Source organism: Crotalus tigris, unplaced genomic scaffold (assembly GCF_016545835.1).
Source record: "Crotalus tigris isolate CLP2741 ecotype Arizona unplaced genomic scaffold, ASM1654583v1 scf7180000018590.145928, whole genome shotgun sequence".
Lineage (NCBI taxonomy): Eukaryota > Metazoa > Chordata > Lepidosauria > Squamata > Viperidae > Crotalus > Crotalus tigris.
Genome location: NW_024097091.1, coordinates 88,607 through 102,115, shown reverse-complemented (window position 1 = coordinate 102,115; position 13,509 = coordinate 88,607). Strand labels below are relative to the sequence as shown.

The window sequence follows — 13,509 nt, the reverse complement described above, 5'->3', positions numbered from 1 at the left end:
GTTTTTCAACATCTGTTTTAAACCCACCCAGCAGGCTTCTGGAAGTGCGTTGAGGAAAGGAGACCCAGAGGTGTTATTTTGAGAGGCGAAACTATTCAAAACTGAAACATGCAAGCTGGACACAAGGGTTAGCCTCAGGCAGGGGTTCTGCGAAGGAAAAGGGTGCAAGCAAGAGAGCACCCCCCCAAACATAGAAGGGGAGGGTTTCCTTTCACTTGTGTGCTGCAAGTCAAGTTTCTAGTCCTGTTTTTTTTTAATGCAGCTAAACACTACAGCAGTGTTTCTCAACCTTGACCATTTTAAGGCATGTGGACTTCAACTCCCAGAATTCCACAGCCAGCAATGCTGGCTGTGGAATTCTGGGAGTTGAAGTCCACATGCCTTAAAATGGTCAAGGTTGAGAAACACTGCACTACAGCAAACAAGTAAGTGCTTGGTGATTTTTCAAGAGTACCTACATTCCCTTCATTTTCAAACTAGCAATTCAGTTTTACAGCTTTTCGTATTTTCTCAAGAAATACTTTGCTGTGAGAGGGGAGCTGTTGCATCTCTGGATGAGACACTGAAACCCAGTTTTTTGTTGTTGTTGTTGTTTTTTGCAAATCCTGCCACACACGGCTCTCCTCTCAGCCTCCAGTCTCTCCCAAGGCAGGGAAGGAGATACCGCTGGAACGCTGACTCGCAAAGAGATACAGAAGGCAAACTCCAACTTTGGGGAAAAAAGGCCCAATTTATTTCAGAAAGTTTTCCTCCTCCCCCCCCCCACTTAATTCCAGTTGTGCCTTTGAGGTCGGTCCACCCCCAAAGTTATAAATTAACCGTGCCACACTTATTCCCCCCCCCCCCCGTTAGTCTCTCTCTCTCTCTTTCTAGACATTAAGGAAGGACCCCTGATTGCCATCCGCAGAGTCTGGATCTACGCAGCGGCCTCTCCGTCGGACAACTCTGCGGTTCCGGTGGAATTTAGCGTAGCAGCGGAGACCTAGCGTGGGAGAGAAACACTCTTGAGCAAAGAGCAGAAAGATCTTGGCCAACTTGAACAATGGGCCCTATCCCACAAAATGCATTTTAATGTGGAGGAAAGCAAAGTTTTACACTTAGGCAGGAAAAATCAAGGGTTTAAGTACAGACTGGGCAAGGCCTGGCTCAAAAACAGCAACTGTGAGAGGGACCTCGGAGTCCTAGTGCAGGGGTCTTCAAACTTGGCCCTTTTATGACTGGTGGACTTCAACTCCCAGAATTCCTCGTGCCTGGCTGCGGAATTCTGGGAGTTGAAGTCCACAAGTCCTAAAAGGGCCAAGTTTGAAGACCCCTGTCCTAGTGGACGATCACTTGACCATGAGCCAGCAGTGTGCAGCAGCAGCCCAAAAAGCTAATACAATCCTGGGTGGTATAAACAGAGGCATAGAATCAAGATCACACGAAGTATTAGTACCGCTTTATAAAACCCTAGTGAGGCCACACCTGGAATACTGCAGCCAATTTTGGTCACCACATCACAAAAAAGAAGTTCAGAGTTTGGAAAAAATTCAGAGAAGAGCAACTAAGATGATCCAAGGCCTGGAGACTAAAAGATACAAAGAACGGCTGCAGGACTTTGGTTTGGCTCGTCTAAAGACGAGAAGAAACAGGGGAGACAGGATAGCAGCCTTCCAGTATTTGAGGGGCTGCCACAAAGAAGAGGGGGTCAAATTATTCTCCAAAGCACCAAAAGGCAGGACAAGAAAAAGTGGTTGGAAACTGATCAAAGAGAGAGCAAGCTGGAATTAAGGAGAAACTTCCTAACAGTGAGGACAATTAACCAGTAGAACAGCTTGCCACCAGAAATCGTAGGCACTCCATCACTGGAGATTTTTAAGAAGAGGCTAGCTAGACAGTCACTTGTCTGAAATGGTATAGGTTCTTCTGCTTAAGTGGGGGGCTGGACTAGAAGACCTCCAAGGCCCCTTCCAGCTCCTATTCTATTCTATTCTATTCTATTCTATTCTATTCTATTCTATTCTATTCTATTCTATTCTATTCTATTCTATTCTATTGTATTCTATTCAGGGGAAAATGTCCCAGAATGAGGAGGGCAATGCCACAACCCCCAATTCTTTGTAACCCCCTCCCCAAGAGACGGACCCCCTTTTTCAAGTACCTTCGGTGCACATACAATTGTCGTAACATTTGTTGTTAAGCCCACGGTTGTGCAGCTTGCAGAGGTGTTCGCGCAAATCACAACAGCTACCTGTGCCGGGACAAACGACCGGTTGAACAGACAGCCACAAGCAGCATCGAATCAGCCCAGAGGGGAAATTCTACCCTCTCGTAAACCCAGCCTTGTCTTTCTCCTTTCTGACGAGGCTAGTCCCCATGAAAAGCAGCACCCACCTGAGAGGCAGTCCAAGTGATGATCGCAGGACTCCCCTCCTTCGGCCGACGCGGTCTCGTTGCCGCTTTTAGGAGTCCGCCCTGGCAGGGCAACCGAGAGAAAGTAGAGGAAAATGGTTAAAAAAAAGGGGTAGACCAGTGTTTCTCAACCTTGACCATTTTAAGGCATGTGGACTTCAACTCCCAGAATTCCACAGCCAGCAATGCTGGCTGTGGAATTCTGGGAGTTGAAGTCCACATGCCTTAAAATGGTCAAGGTTGAGAAACACTGGGATAGACTCTTCCTAACCATGGAGGCTCCATCTAATCCTTGGGCCCGTCGGACGTCTCTTTTCGTGGATTTCCCCAACCCAGCCAGGTCTCCCTTTCAGGGCACCCCAGACGTCAACGGGACTTTACCTTTTTTCCTGTCAGAAGTCCAGATGTCCAGCCGCAGGTCTTCGTAATCCGTCCAGTCAAAGAGGGTCATGTCCAAGGTGGGCATAACGTCCCCCTCCTGCCGTTCGCGGAACTGGGGCTGGGAGGACATGGCCCCAACAGGAAGGGGGTCCTCCGTCAGCATCGGGGGCACGGGGCTGGGGAGGGAGGTGGGGGCCGAGCCAGCTGCAGCCCCTTCCCCACGGAAGGGCCAAAAATGGTCCACAAGGCCGCCCGGCTTCTTCACCAAGGCCCGGGGTCTCAATTTGGAGCCTTTCCCTGAAAAGAGGGGAAGAGCCAGAGCAGGAGAACCGTGCCAGGCTTTCTGCCATTCAGAGGGACTGCTCCGGTCTGTGGAGGCTTTACAAAGCTAAGAGCCCTGCTCTTAGGATCAGCTGGCGATTTGACCCAGGAAGGGCTTTTGCGGCCGCTAACCAAAGAGGCCTTTGCTTTGGGGGCCCAGTTCGCCTGGGCAGGTAGACTGCTCCTTACGCTGGAGGTTCTCTCTCAGTGTCAGCCACTGTCCCGCATACGGCCATCCTAAAAAGACTGGGAAATGGACCTCAGAGGTCATCTATGCCTACCCTTCGCTCAACACCCTCCTGCAGGGCAACAATAGCCCCTTTATGACCGGTGGACTTCATCTCCCAGAATTCCTGAGCCAACCAGTCTTAAAGGGGCCGTTGTTGCCCACCCCTGCCTTACACAGATGCTGGTTAGACAAAGGACCACTAAACTCAATTCCCCCTCCCATTCTGGGGGACTGGGACCCCCACTCTTCTCTGCCCGTACCTTGGTGCTGTTTCAGCCTCTTCCTTCGCGTATGGCGCCGATGCACCTGGCCCTGCTTCCTCGCCCTTTCGGGTATCGGATTCTGATTCTCCTGCTCGGGGGAGGGGACAGCAAACCCCCCAAAGGTGCCTTTCTGCCGGAGGTCGGCCGGCCGTTCCACCCCCCTGGATTCTGCCCCCTCCAAGCTGGGACCACCGGCTTCTCTGGAGCCTGGAAACCCGGGCAGCATCCCATCGTGGTTTGTTTGCTGGTTATCCAGCTCTTGTCTGTGTCGGTATGAGGCGACTCGCAAGGATTGCATCCAGGAATCCTGGCTCGGGAAGCGGTTGTCGTGTTCGGGGGTGTTGGCGGCCATTGGAGAGAGGAGCAGTACAGAAAAGAGCCAAAGGGAAGAACAAGCCATGTTTTTCTTCCCTGGACAAATTAAAAACAAGAAATGTATTTATTTATGAAAACAAATTTACATAGCTGTCCATATCACACCTACCGTATTTCCCCCCAAATAAGACCTAACCGGAAATTAAACCCTAGCACGATTTTTCAGGATGCTTGTAATATAAGCCCTACCCCAAAAGTAAGCCCCAGGGAAGAGGGACGCATTTAGGACAGCCGTTGCAGCACACAACAGGCGTACTGAATTACAAAATAACAATGTTAATATATAATTAAATATAAATATTATTGACATTATTGATTTGAATAAATGTATTGTTGTATATGAAAAAAACCAAGACCACCTGAAGCCCTAATGGGTCTTTTGGAGCAAAAATGAATATAAGACCAGGTCTTATTTTTGGGGAAATACGGTACAGGTGGGACCTCCAGGATGAGAAAGCATCCTTCCTAGAGAGGCACCGATGGAAGATTGGGTGGGGGAAGAATAAGCCGCTCCATCCGAACCGGCATTTATTCCAAACATTCCACTCTAGGGTTGATCTTATCATAGAGACAGAAAGATAAAAAAGAACCTCCTTCCTCTTTCCCATTGGACCACGTACAATTAGTCCTCGAATAATGACCGCCGTTGAGCCCACTGTTGTTAAGCGAGACTTTGTAAAGTTAATTTTGCCCTATTTTACGACTGTTCTTGCCCCGGTTGTTAAGTGAATCGCTGCGGTCGTGAGGTTAGTCACCCGGTGGTTAAGTGAATCTGGTTTCTCCATTGAATTTGGTGGTCAGACGGTTGTAAAAGGGGATCACCTGACGCTGCAACCGTCATAAATATGAGCCAAGTGCCAAGACTCCGAATTTTGATCACGACAGGGATGCTGCAGCGGACGTGTGAAAAATGGTCATAACTTTGAACGGTCACTAAATGAATTGCTGTAAGTCGAGGATGACCTGTATTCCGTCGCGAGCTGATGCCTTCACCCCCCAAAATGGCGGCCATGGACACTTTGGCACCTGCTTTACAACAAGATGTTTGATACAATTCAATTAACCAGGAACAGCCTGCCTCCAGAAGCTGTGGATGCTCCAACACTGGAAGTTTTTAAAAAGAGACTGGACAGCCAGTTGTCTGAAATGGTGTAGGGTTTCCTGTCTGAGCAGCGGGTTGGACTAGATGACCTCCAAGGTCCCTTCCAGCTCTGTTTATTCTGCTATTTTTTTTCCCTCCTTTCCTTTCCTTCTTTCCTTTCCTTCCCTTTCCCCTTCCTTCCTTCCTTCTTTCCTTTCTCATCACTAGAGGTTTTTAAGAAGAGATTGGACAGCCATTTGTCTGAAATGGTATAGGGTTTCCTGCCTGAGCAGGGGGTTGGACTAGATGACCTCCAAGGTCCCTTCCAGCTTTGTTTATTCTGCTATTCTTTTTTCCTCCTTTCCTTTCCTTTCCTTTCCTTCTTTCCTTTCCTTTCCTTTCCTTCTTTCCTTTCCTTTCCCTTCTTTTCCCCTTCCTTCCTCATCACTGGAGGTTTTTAAGAGGAGATTGGACAGCCATTTGTCTGAGATAAAATAAGGTCTCCTGCTTGAGCAGGGGGTTGGACTAGATGACCTCCAAGGTCCCTTCCAGCTCTGTTTATTCTATTTAATCTAACACACACACACACACACACACACACACACACGTCACTTTTTCTAGCAGAATTTATTTCCCAGAAGGCCACAAAACCTTTCCAGGCAACGCTTGGGAGGGAATCGGCGCCTTCCCCTCCGTTTCCAGATGGGTCACTTCTTCCCTTTCCAAACAATGGACCCTCATTTTGGCGTTTCATTCCCCCCCCCCCCGCCCCAAGCATTGAGGGAAGCAGCACACCCTCTCCCCCCCCCCACAGACCTGGGTTTGAATCTGAACATTTGCGCCAGCCTCCCCTTGGGAAGCCAGCCGGATGCAAATCGGGTCATTAATCAAGTGTGGCGTCCCCCTTGGAGAGGCAGCCCCCCACCGCTCAGCACCAGAGGACCAGACGACACATCGCCACGCACCAGCTGTTGCTCAAAGTGGGGTTTTTTTTGAGGGGGGGGGAGCAAGCAAGACTAGCTGACATTCTTGGTCTGTTTCCACTTCCCAGCTGCTCTGCCTTCAAGGCGAAACGTCAGGAGAAGACGTGCAAAAGCCTTAGCAGATGCCACACATTTTCCAGCCTGGCAGAGGGCTACAAAACCTGCCCCCCTTTCCAGGCTATCCCGACAACGTTTTGCTGCTCGAGGCAAAAAGCAGCGTTGTTGCTGCCACCCCAAATTGGGCACCAAGAAATGCCCAAATCCCGCGTTCCTCCTTCGCCGTAAGAACGAATATCCCCATTTCGGCTCGTCACGGCTGCAAATAGTCCTCCAGTTACGTCCACTCATTCAGTGACCATTCGCAGTTACAATGGGCACTGGAAAAAAAGGGACTCGGGGTCGTTTTTCACCCTTCTGCCAGAGATGAAGAGATGCAGTTTCAGAAAGTCATCAGCCCTTAAGTTGGTTTTTTTTTTTCAAACGTGGCAACTTGAAGACGTGTGGATTTCAACTCCTGGCTGGGGAATTCTGGGAGTTGAAGTCCACATCTTTTAAAGTTGCCAAAGTTGACTTGCGTGAATATTGTGTTGTTTGTTTAAGACAAAGCACAATAACCACCAAATAAAGTGCATGGTCAGGTGATGAAAATTCAGCCGCTTGCCACTGGCATGTACTTATGACAGTTGCAGGGCCATGTGATCCCCTTCAGACAATCAAGGTCAATTGGGGAAGCCAGATTCACTGAACAACTGTGTGACTCCCTTAACGACGGCAGCAATTCCCTTCACCGCCTCGCAAGGAAGGTCGTAAAATGCGGCAAAACTCACAATGCACGTTTCACTTGGTGACCTAAACTTTGGACTCAGCTGTGGTTGTACGTTGAGGACTTTCTCGAAGCATCTCAAGGGCCAGAGCTAAAAAGAAACCCAACTCCTTGAGGCAAAATAATAATAATAAAAATAAGATGGTAAAATTTGTAAAAAGCCGCAGAAGCAGGGGCGAAAAAAGTCAATTCAACCGTTTGAAATTCCCGATGAGCTGGATCAGATGAGGAAGCAGTAGTTTACAAAACTTTGAGGAAACAATATAATGTAATGTAATATAATATAATAAAGATAAGATATTACAATATAAATATAGTAAAGTATAATATCGTAACATTAGATAATAGATAACATTAGATATATATAATAAATATGTCATATAATATAAGATAATATAAGAAAAGATAATATAAATATAAGATAATATTAGATAACATTAGATATTATATATAATAAATATGTAATATAAGATATAATATAATAAGATATAATATAATATAATAAGATATATAAATTTTTATTATATATTACCTATATTTTAAACTATTTCATTTTAGACTGTATTTTAGTCCAACTTCGTTTTATTTTGTTCCAATTTCATTTTAAATTGTGTTTTATCTAATTCCATTTTAAACTGCTTTTATCTAATTTTAGTAATAATTTGTTTCTGGAACTTTGCCCTTTGAGAGGGCCCAAGGGCCAATCAACCAATCAACCTTTGAGCAAACACAGCATAGTTTCCTTTCTGAAACGGTAAAGACTCGGAGGCAGACGAGGCGGGCATTCGTCCTCTGAGGAGTCCCTGGCAGCTTCCTCACATTCAGAGATTCCTCCCACCGAGCCAGAGTTTTGCCAGGGCTCCGGCGTCCTTGGAGTTCCCCCCTCGGGACATCGTGTCAGGCAAGCTGGTCTGCGTGCCAAGCCACAAAACAGGTGCGGCATTCACACCAGCCGCCCGGGCTGCGTGACAACCTCCCTCCCCACATGACACTCCCTGTCCGGATGACAACTTCGCAGGAAGAAGGATGCTGAGCCACAATCGCAGCTCTTGGGACAAGCTATTGTTGGGTTGTGCTTCCAAGCGGATGGACTGGACGGGCCTGCCTTGTGTTGCCAAAGGAGCCGCATCGGCGGGATTTGGCCGGGGCCAGGATGGCCTTTGAGCCCAAGCTGGGCTCCCCAGCCACCCTGCCGCGAGCGATGGGGAAAGGGGGGAAACCACCATTGTTGGCCAAATGAGTTTTTCCCGCCCCGCTGAGCCAGCCTCCATCTGCTCTCCCGAATTCCAGCGGCAGAGGCCGTTTGGGCCACAACAGAGAGAGAGCAAGATACACAATCGCTTGTGTAAAATGACAGCCCTGTTTCCTTCTTCCCACATGCCCCCCCCCCATCTGTTTGTGTTTTCCAAGCCAAGCCCTGCTTTGATTTTTGGTAAAAATCGGCCCCCTCCACCGCCTCGGATCTGCCTGACTGAAATTTGGCCTGTTTTGGATTCATTTCAGGGCTGGGGGGGCAATTTCCCCCTCACACCCCCCCCCCGCCTTCAGAGAGGGGCAGCTCTAAGCAGCCCCCTCCTCACCTGGCACCGTTCCAGGTGAAGTAGTTCCAAGACTTGAATACAGATCGTCCTTGGGTTACGACCACAACGGGAGCCCAAATTTCCGTCACTAAGCGAGATAGCTGTTAAGGGAGTTTTGCCCCATTTTACCCCTTTTCTTGCCATGGCCGAGGTGGCGCAGCAGTTAGGGTGCAGTACTGCAGGCCACTTTAGCTGACTGTGTTCAGCAGGTCAGCGGTTCAAATCTCACCAGCTCAAGGTTGACTCAGCCTTCCATCCTTCCGGGGTAGGTAAAATGAGGACCCAGATTGTTGGGGGCAATGTATATATATATATATATATACATTGCTTACTGGTGTACACTGCTTAGAGAGTGCTTGCACTTAAAGCGGTATATAAGTCTAATAAATAAATAAATAAATAAATAAATAAATATGGCGGCTAAGTGAATCACCATGGTTGTTAAGCCAGTCACACACGGTTGTTAAGTGAATCCAGCTTTCCCCATTGACTTCACTTATCAGAAGGTCGCAAAAGGGGATCACGTGACCCCCAGGGACACTGTGACCGTCATAAATATGAGTCAGTTGCCCGGTGTCCGAATTTTGATCACGTGACCATGGGGGGGATGGTTGTAAGTATGAAAAATGCTCACAGATCCCTTTTTCCAATGCCGTTGTAACGTCGAACGGTCACTAAATGAAACTGTTGTAAGTCAAGGACTTCAACCTTGTGGTGGTCTTGTTTGGGAAACACAAATAACTTTGCTGCTGTGTGTTAAGTAACACAGGCGATCCTCGACCTGTATTTATTCCTTCAGTGACCGTTCAAAGTTATGTCACTGAAAAAAAAGAGACTTAGGGCCGTTTTTGGATCAAAATTCAAATGTTTGGCCACTGACTCGCATTTATGATGGTGGAAGTGTCCCGGGGGGGGGGTCACGTGATCCCCTTTTGTGACTTTCTGACAAGCAAAGTCAATGGGGGAAGCCAGATTTACTGACTAATTAAACAAATGCAGTGAGATTCCCTTAACAAACATGGCCAGAAAAGTCCTAAAACGGGCAAAACTCACTGAACAAATGTTTCACTTAACAATGTCAATTTTGGGCTCAGTCGTAACTCGAGGATTACCTACAATCCCAAATATTCTTCAGCCAGGTAAAATCTCTTTCAGTTAACCCAGTTTTCTGCGTTACAGAATCAAAACCTCTTCCAAAATTACCTACACCCATCCACACCGTAACCAGGCCTGATCCCACTTAGCTTCCTGAAATCAGCCAAAGGCACGACATTTGGGGGAAAACAAGAGAATAACTCCCTTTCCGACATCAGTGGGGCTTATTTTCCAAAAAGTATTCTATTTCAGGTTTAAAATATTTTAAATATTCTAGGCGGTAAGCCGAAGGAGGCTGGGAAAAAAAAAACCATACGTCAAGCAATTGACAGGGAGAGTTGCCAAAAACTGCATTGAAATTGTTAAGATCCACGATGCTTCAGAAAGCCATCAGCCCCTTAAATCAGGGTTTTTCAACCTTGGCAACTTTAAGAGGTGTGGACTTTAACTCTCTGGGAGTTGAAATCCACACCTCTTAAAGTTGTCAAGGTTGAAAAACCCTGATGTGAGTGAATATTGTGTGGATTGTTTACAGGACAAATCACAATAACCACCAAAGAATGGAATGGACTAGACTAGACTAGGCTAGACTAAAATAGAATAACAGAACATAGAATAGAATAGAATAGAATAGAATAGAATAGAATAGAATAGAGAATAGAATAGAATAGAATAGGAATAGGAATAGAATAGAAATGGGATAGGAATGGAATAGGAATGGAATAAATATAGAATGGAGTGGAGTGGAGTGGAATGGAATAGAATAGAATAGGATAGGATAGGATAGGATAGAATACAATAGAATAGAATAGGAATAGGAATAGAATAGAAATGGGATAGGAATGGAATAAATATAGAATGGAGTGGAGTGGAATGGAATGGAATAGAATAAAAAGAATAGAATGGAATGGAATAGAATAGAAATGGAATAGGAATGGAATAAATATAGAATAGAGTGGAATGGAATGGAATAAAATAGAATAGAACAGGAATGGAATGGAATGGAATGGAACAGAACGGAACAGAACAGAATAGAATAAAAAGGGAATGGAATGGAATAGAATAGGATAGGATAAGATAAGATAACCCAAGCTGTTTTTAAAAAAACATACCTAACACTTAGCATGCATTCCAAACTACATGTTCCAGGTAACTGAGCAGCAAAGATGCAGATTTATTTTCCTAAGCAAGTCCACCAGCTCAGGGTCAACCCCAGATAAAATCACAGTTGTAAAATGTAGAATCTGGGAATCCATGCTTGGCAGGAAAATAAAACATCAATTGGGCTGAAAAAAAAGTGCCAAACCCCGCATTGGCATGTCCACCGCGAAGCTCAAAGCCAACCGAGATATTCCTGCTTGGCAAATTGAAGCCACATTTTGCAGTTAAATCCTTGCTATTGTAAACTCTCTCTCTCTCTCTCTCTCTCTTTTGGGCATTTGAAGTTTTGAGTCAAGGGCAAATTCTTCATATTTGTAAAAATAAGCCTTTCTCTCTCTCTGAAAGCCCATCAGAGGGAATAAAATTGGCAATCACACCAACTCAGTGGGGTGTGTTTGTGTGCATGTGAAAGAGCTGGCTTGTGCAAGCTTGTTCAAAGAAAAGACAAACCCTTCTAAAAAAAGGAATTTGACAAAAAGGGAGGGGGGAGATAAAGAAACTGTCTGCCCTAATGATCACCCCCCTTTTCCAGCCTCAAGTTTGACAATGTAGACTTTATCTGCAATTTCAATCACCAACTCAGCCTCCATTTGGGACAGTTTTTAAAATAAATAAATGCATTTCTTTTTGTTTAAAAAATAACGTTTTCTGAGTGTATCCCTTGGAAGCAAAAGGAGGGGGGGGGGAGAATGGGGACTTTTGTTTGCATTCTCCAGGGAGAAGATAGATAGTATCACACAAGAGTGTAGTAGCTGTAATATTATCCTCATCATTATTTGGGGATTTATCGATTAATAGGCTTACCCGCCGAGCCAAACGGACTCAGCATGATTCTAGTCCCTTTGTTAGGATGACTACAGCACAGTTTTTAAAAACCAAACCTGGAGGGATGCCACTGAAATAAGTCACATGCAAAAATCAAATGCAAACACGGGAATGCAATTGTTAGAAATTAAGTTTTTAATGTCTTTCCTAAAAGCCTTTCCCACCTCCATAGGCCCAATCCTGAATTATATCCCCAGCTGTCCTTGTCCCGGCTCACCTTTGCTGAGGCACCAGGTGGAAGGCAGAATCTCTTTTGAAAATGCAGTTAATCAAATGCACACACACACAGCCCCCAACACACAAACATATACAGTAGGAGATTTGTTGTTTTTTCCCCCCCACTTAGTGGAAAATACACGTCCTGCTTTTTAATTTCTTCAGCCAAACAGAGATTTTTCTAAGTCACTTAGCAGGAATGGAACATTTTTAAGTTTCTGGGGTTTTTTAACCCAAAGTCTGGAATTGAAGGCAGGTGAGGAGGTCCACCCTGCCTCTCCTCCACCCACCCAGTGACCCCCCCAACCACTTTGGGCTACTCACCACCCAGAGTGACCGACAGAAGGATGGACCCACCACACTGGCTGCCTCTGCCTTCTCTGACAGACTGGCCCAGCTAGTGGCAAAGCGGAGAGGCGGGAGGGGGGGAAGCTGGGGCTGGGGTCCTCCCCTGCCTCTCTCCTGGGGGGGGGGAGGCTGGAGGAGGAGAAGGGGAGGGTGTGAAAAGGGGTGTGTTTTGGGCAGGCTTTATTTATTTATTTTTAGTGGGAGGGGGTGGAATAAGTGATAGCTGGGCATTGCAAAGAGGGGAGGGGCGCTCGCCTCTCCAGAGACTTTCTCTCTTCCCCCCCCCCAAATAGGGACCCAGCTCAACAAAGGGAACAAAGAGCTGGGATGGAGCCAGTGGACCTCAGCCCCGGAGAAGAAAAGGGCACCATGGGGAAATGCAGATGAGGAGGGGTGGATCTATCTTCCACCCCCCCCCACGGGAGAATTGGGGGCATTTAACCACCTGCCACGCCAACCCCCCCACATCGCTTCTGCCTACCTCGCAGCCCTGCTTGGTCTCCCCAGCCTCCATCCTCAAGCCCTTCCCAGGTGCATTGTGGGAAACTCCCCTAAGAAAGGGTGCTTAACGGGGGGGGGGGGGGGAACAGGCTGGCCACAAGACCCTGAAGGGAGGGGATTAGGATTAGGGGGAAAGCCCCCCTCTCCAGCTGAAGCTCCAGCCTAGCCATTTGGAAGCAGGTGCCCGCGGCGTTTCAGTCCATGGGGGGTCCGCGTGGGGTGGGGGGCCGGTGCCGCTCCTAGGCTCCCCTTTGAGATCGCTCCCCACAAAGGGGGGGAAGACCCTCTTTTCTTGCTTACTCGGGAGTAAAGCCTCGCAGGGGAAGTGTTGGCGCGGCGCCTGCAGCTGGGTGGTCCTTGTCCTCCTGCACCCCCCTCCCGACGCCTGTGGCTTGCATTCCCGCGCCCATCATCCCCAGCCAGGGGAAGGAAGGGCAGCCCCCCTCCCGACCCCTGTGGCTTGCATTCTCGCGCCCCTCAGCCCCAGCCAGGGGAAGGAAAGGCAGCCCCCCTCCCGACCCCTGTAGCTTGCATTCCCGCGCCCATCATCCCCAGCCCACGGAAGGAAGGGCAGCCCCCTTTCCCGACCCCTGTAGCTTGCATTCCCGCACCCATCAGTCCCAGCCAGGGGAAGGAAAGGCAGCCCCCCTCCCGACCCCTGTAGCTTGCATTCCCGCGCCCATCATCCCCAGTCCGCGGAAGGAAGGGCAGCCCCCTTTCCCGACCCCTGTGACTTGCATTCCCGGCCCATCAGCCCCAGCCAGGGGAAGGAAAGGCAGCCCCCCTCCCGACCCCTGTGGCTTGCATTCCCGCGCCCATCATCCCCAGCCCGGGGAAGGAAGGGCAGCCCCCCTCCCGACCCGTGGCTTGCATTCGCGCGCCCATCATCCCCAGCCCGCGGAAGGAAGGGCAGTCCCCTTTCCCGACCCCTGTGAC

General features: G+C 48.0%; 1 protein-coding gene across 1 annotated transcript; it reads right to left on the bottom strand.

The window, feature by feature from the left end:
• Positions 1-853: 853 nt before the first annotated feature.
• Positions 854-12,093, bottom strand: DRAXIN (dorsal inhibitory axon guidance protein). Its single transcript, XM_039355003.1, has 6 exons — positions 12,049-12,093; positions 3,583-3,996; positions 2,773-3,069; positions 2,374-2,454; positions 2,141-2,230; positions 854-982 (listed from the first exon to the last, which is right to left on the bottom strand). The coding sequence occupies exons 2-6, from the start codon at positions 3,983-3,985 to the stop codon at positions 870-872; spliced, it is 984 nt and encodes a 327-aa protein (XP_039210937.1). The 5' UTR covers positions 3,986-3,996; positions 12,049-12,093; the 3' UTR covers positions 854-869.
• Positions 12,094-13,509: the final 1,416 nt, after the last annotated feature.

Coding starts and splice junctions, on each gene's coding strand:
- DRAXIN (XM_039355003.1), bottom strand. CDS start 3,985: ATGGCTTGTTCTTCCCTTTGGCTCTTTTCTGTACTGCTCCTCTCTCCA. Junction 2,231..2,373: donor TCACTTGGACTGCCTCTCAG/GTGGGTGCTGCT, acceptor GTCCCGGCACAG/GTAGCTGTTGTGATTTGCGC. Junction 983..2,140: donor CAATTGTATGTGCACCGAAG/GTACTTGAAAAA, acceptor CTCCCACGCTAG/GTCTCCGCTGCTACGCTAAA.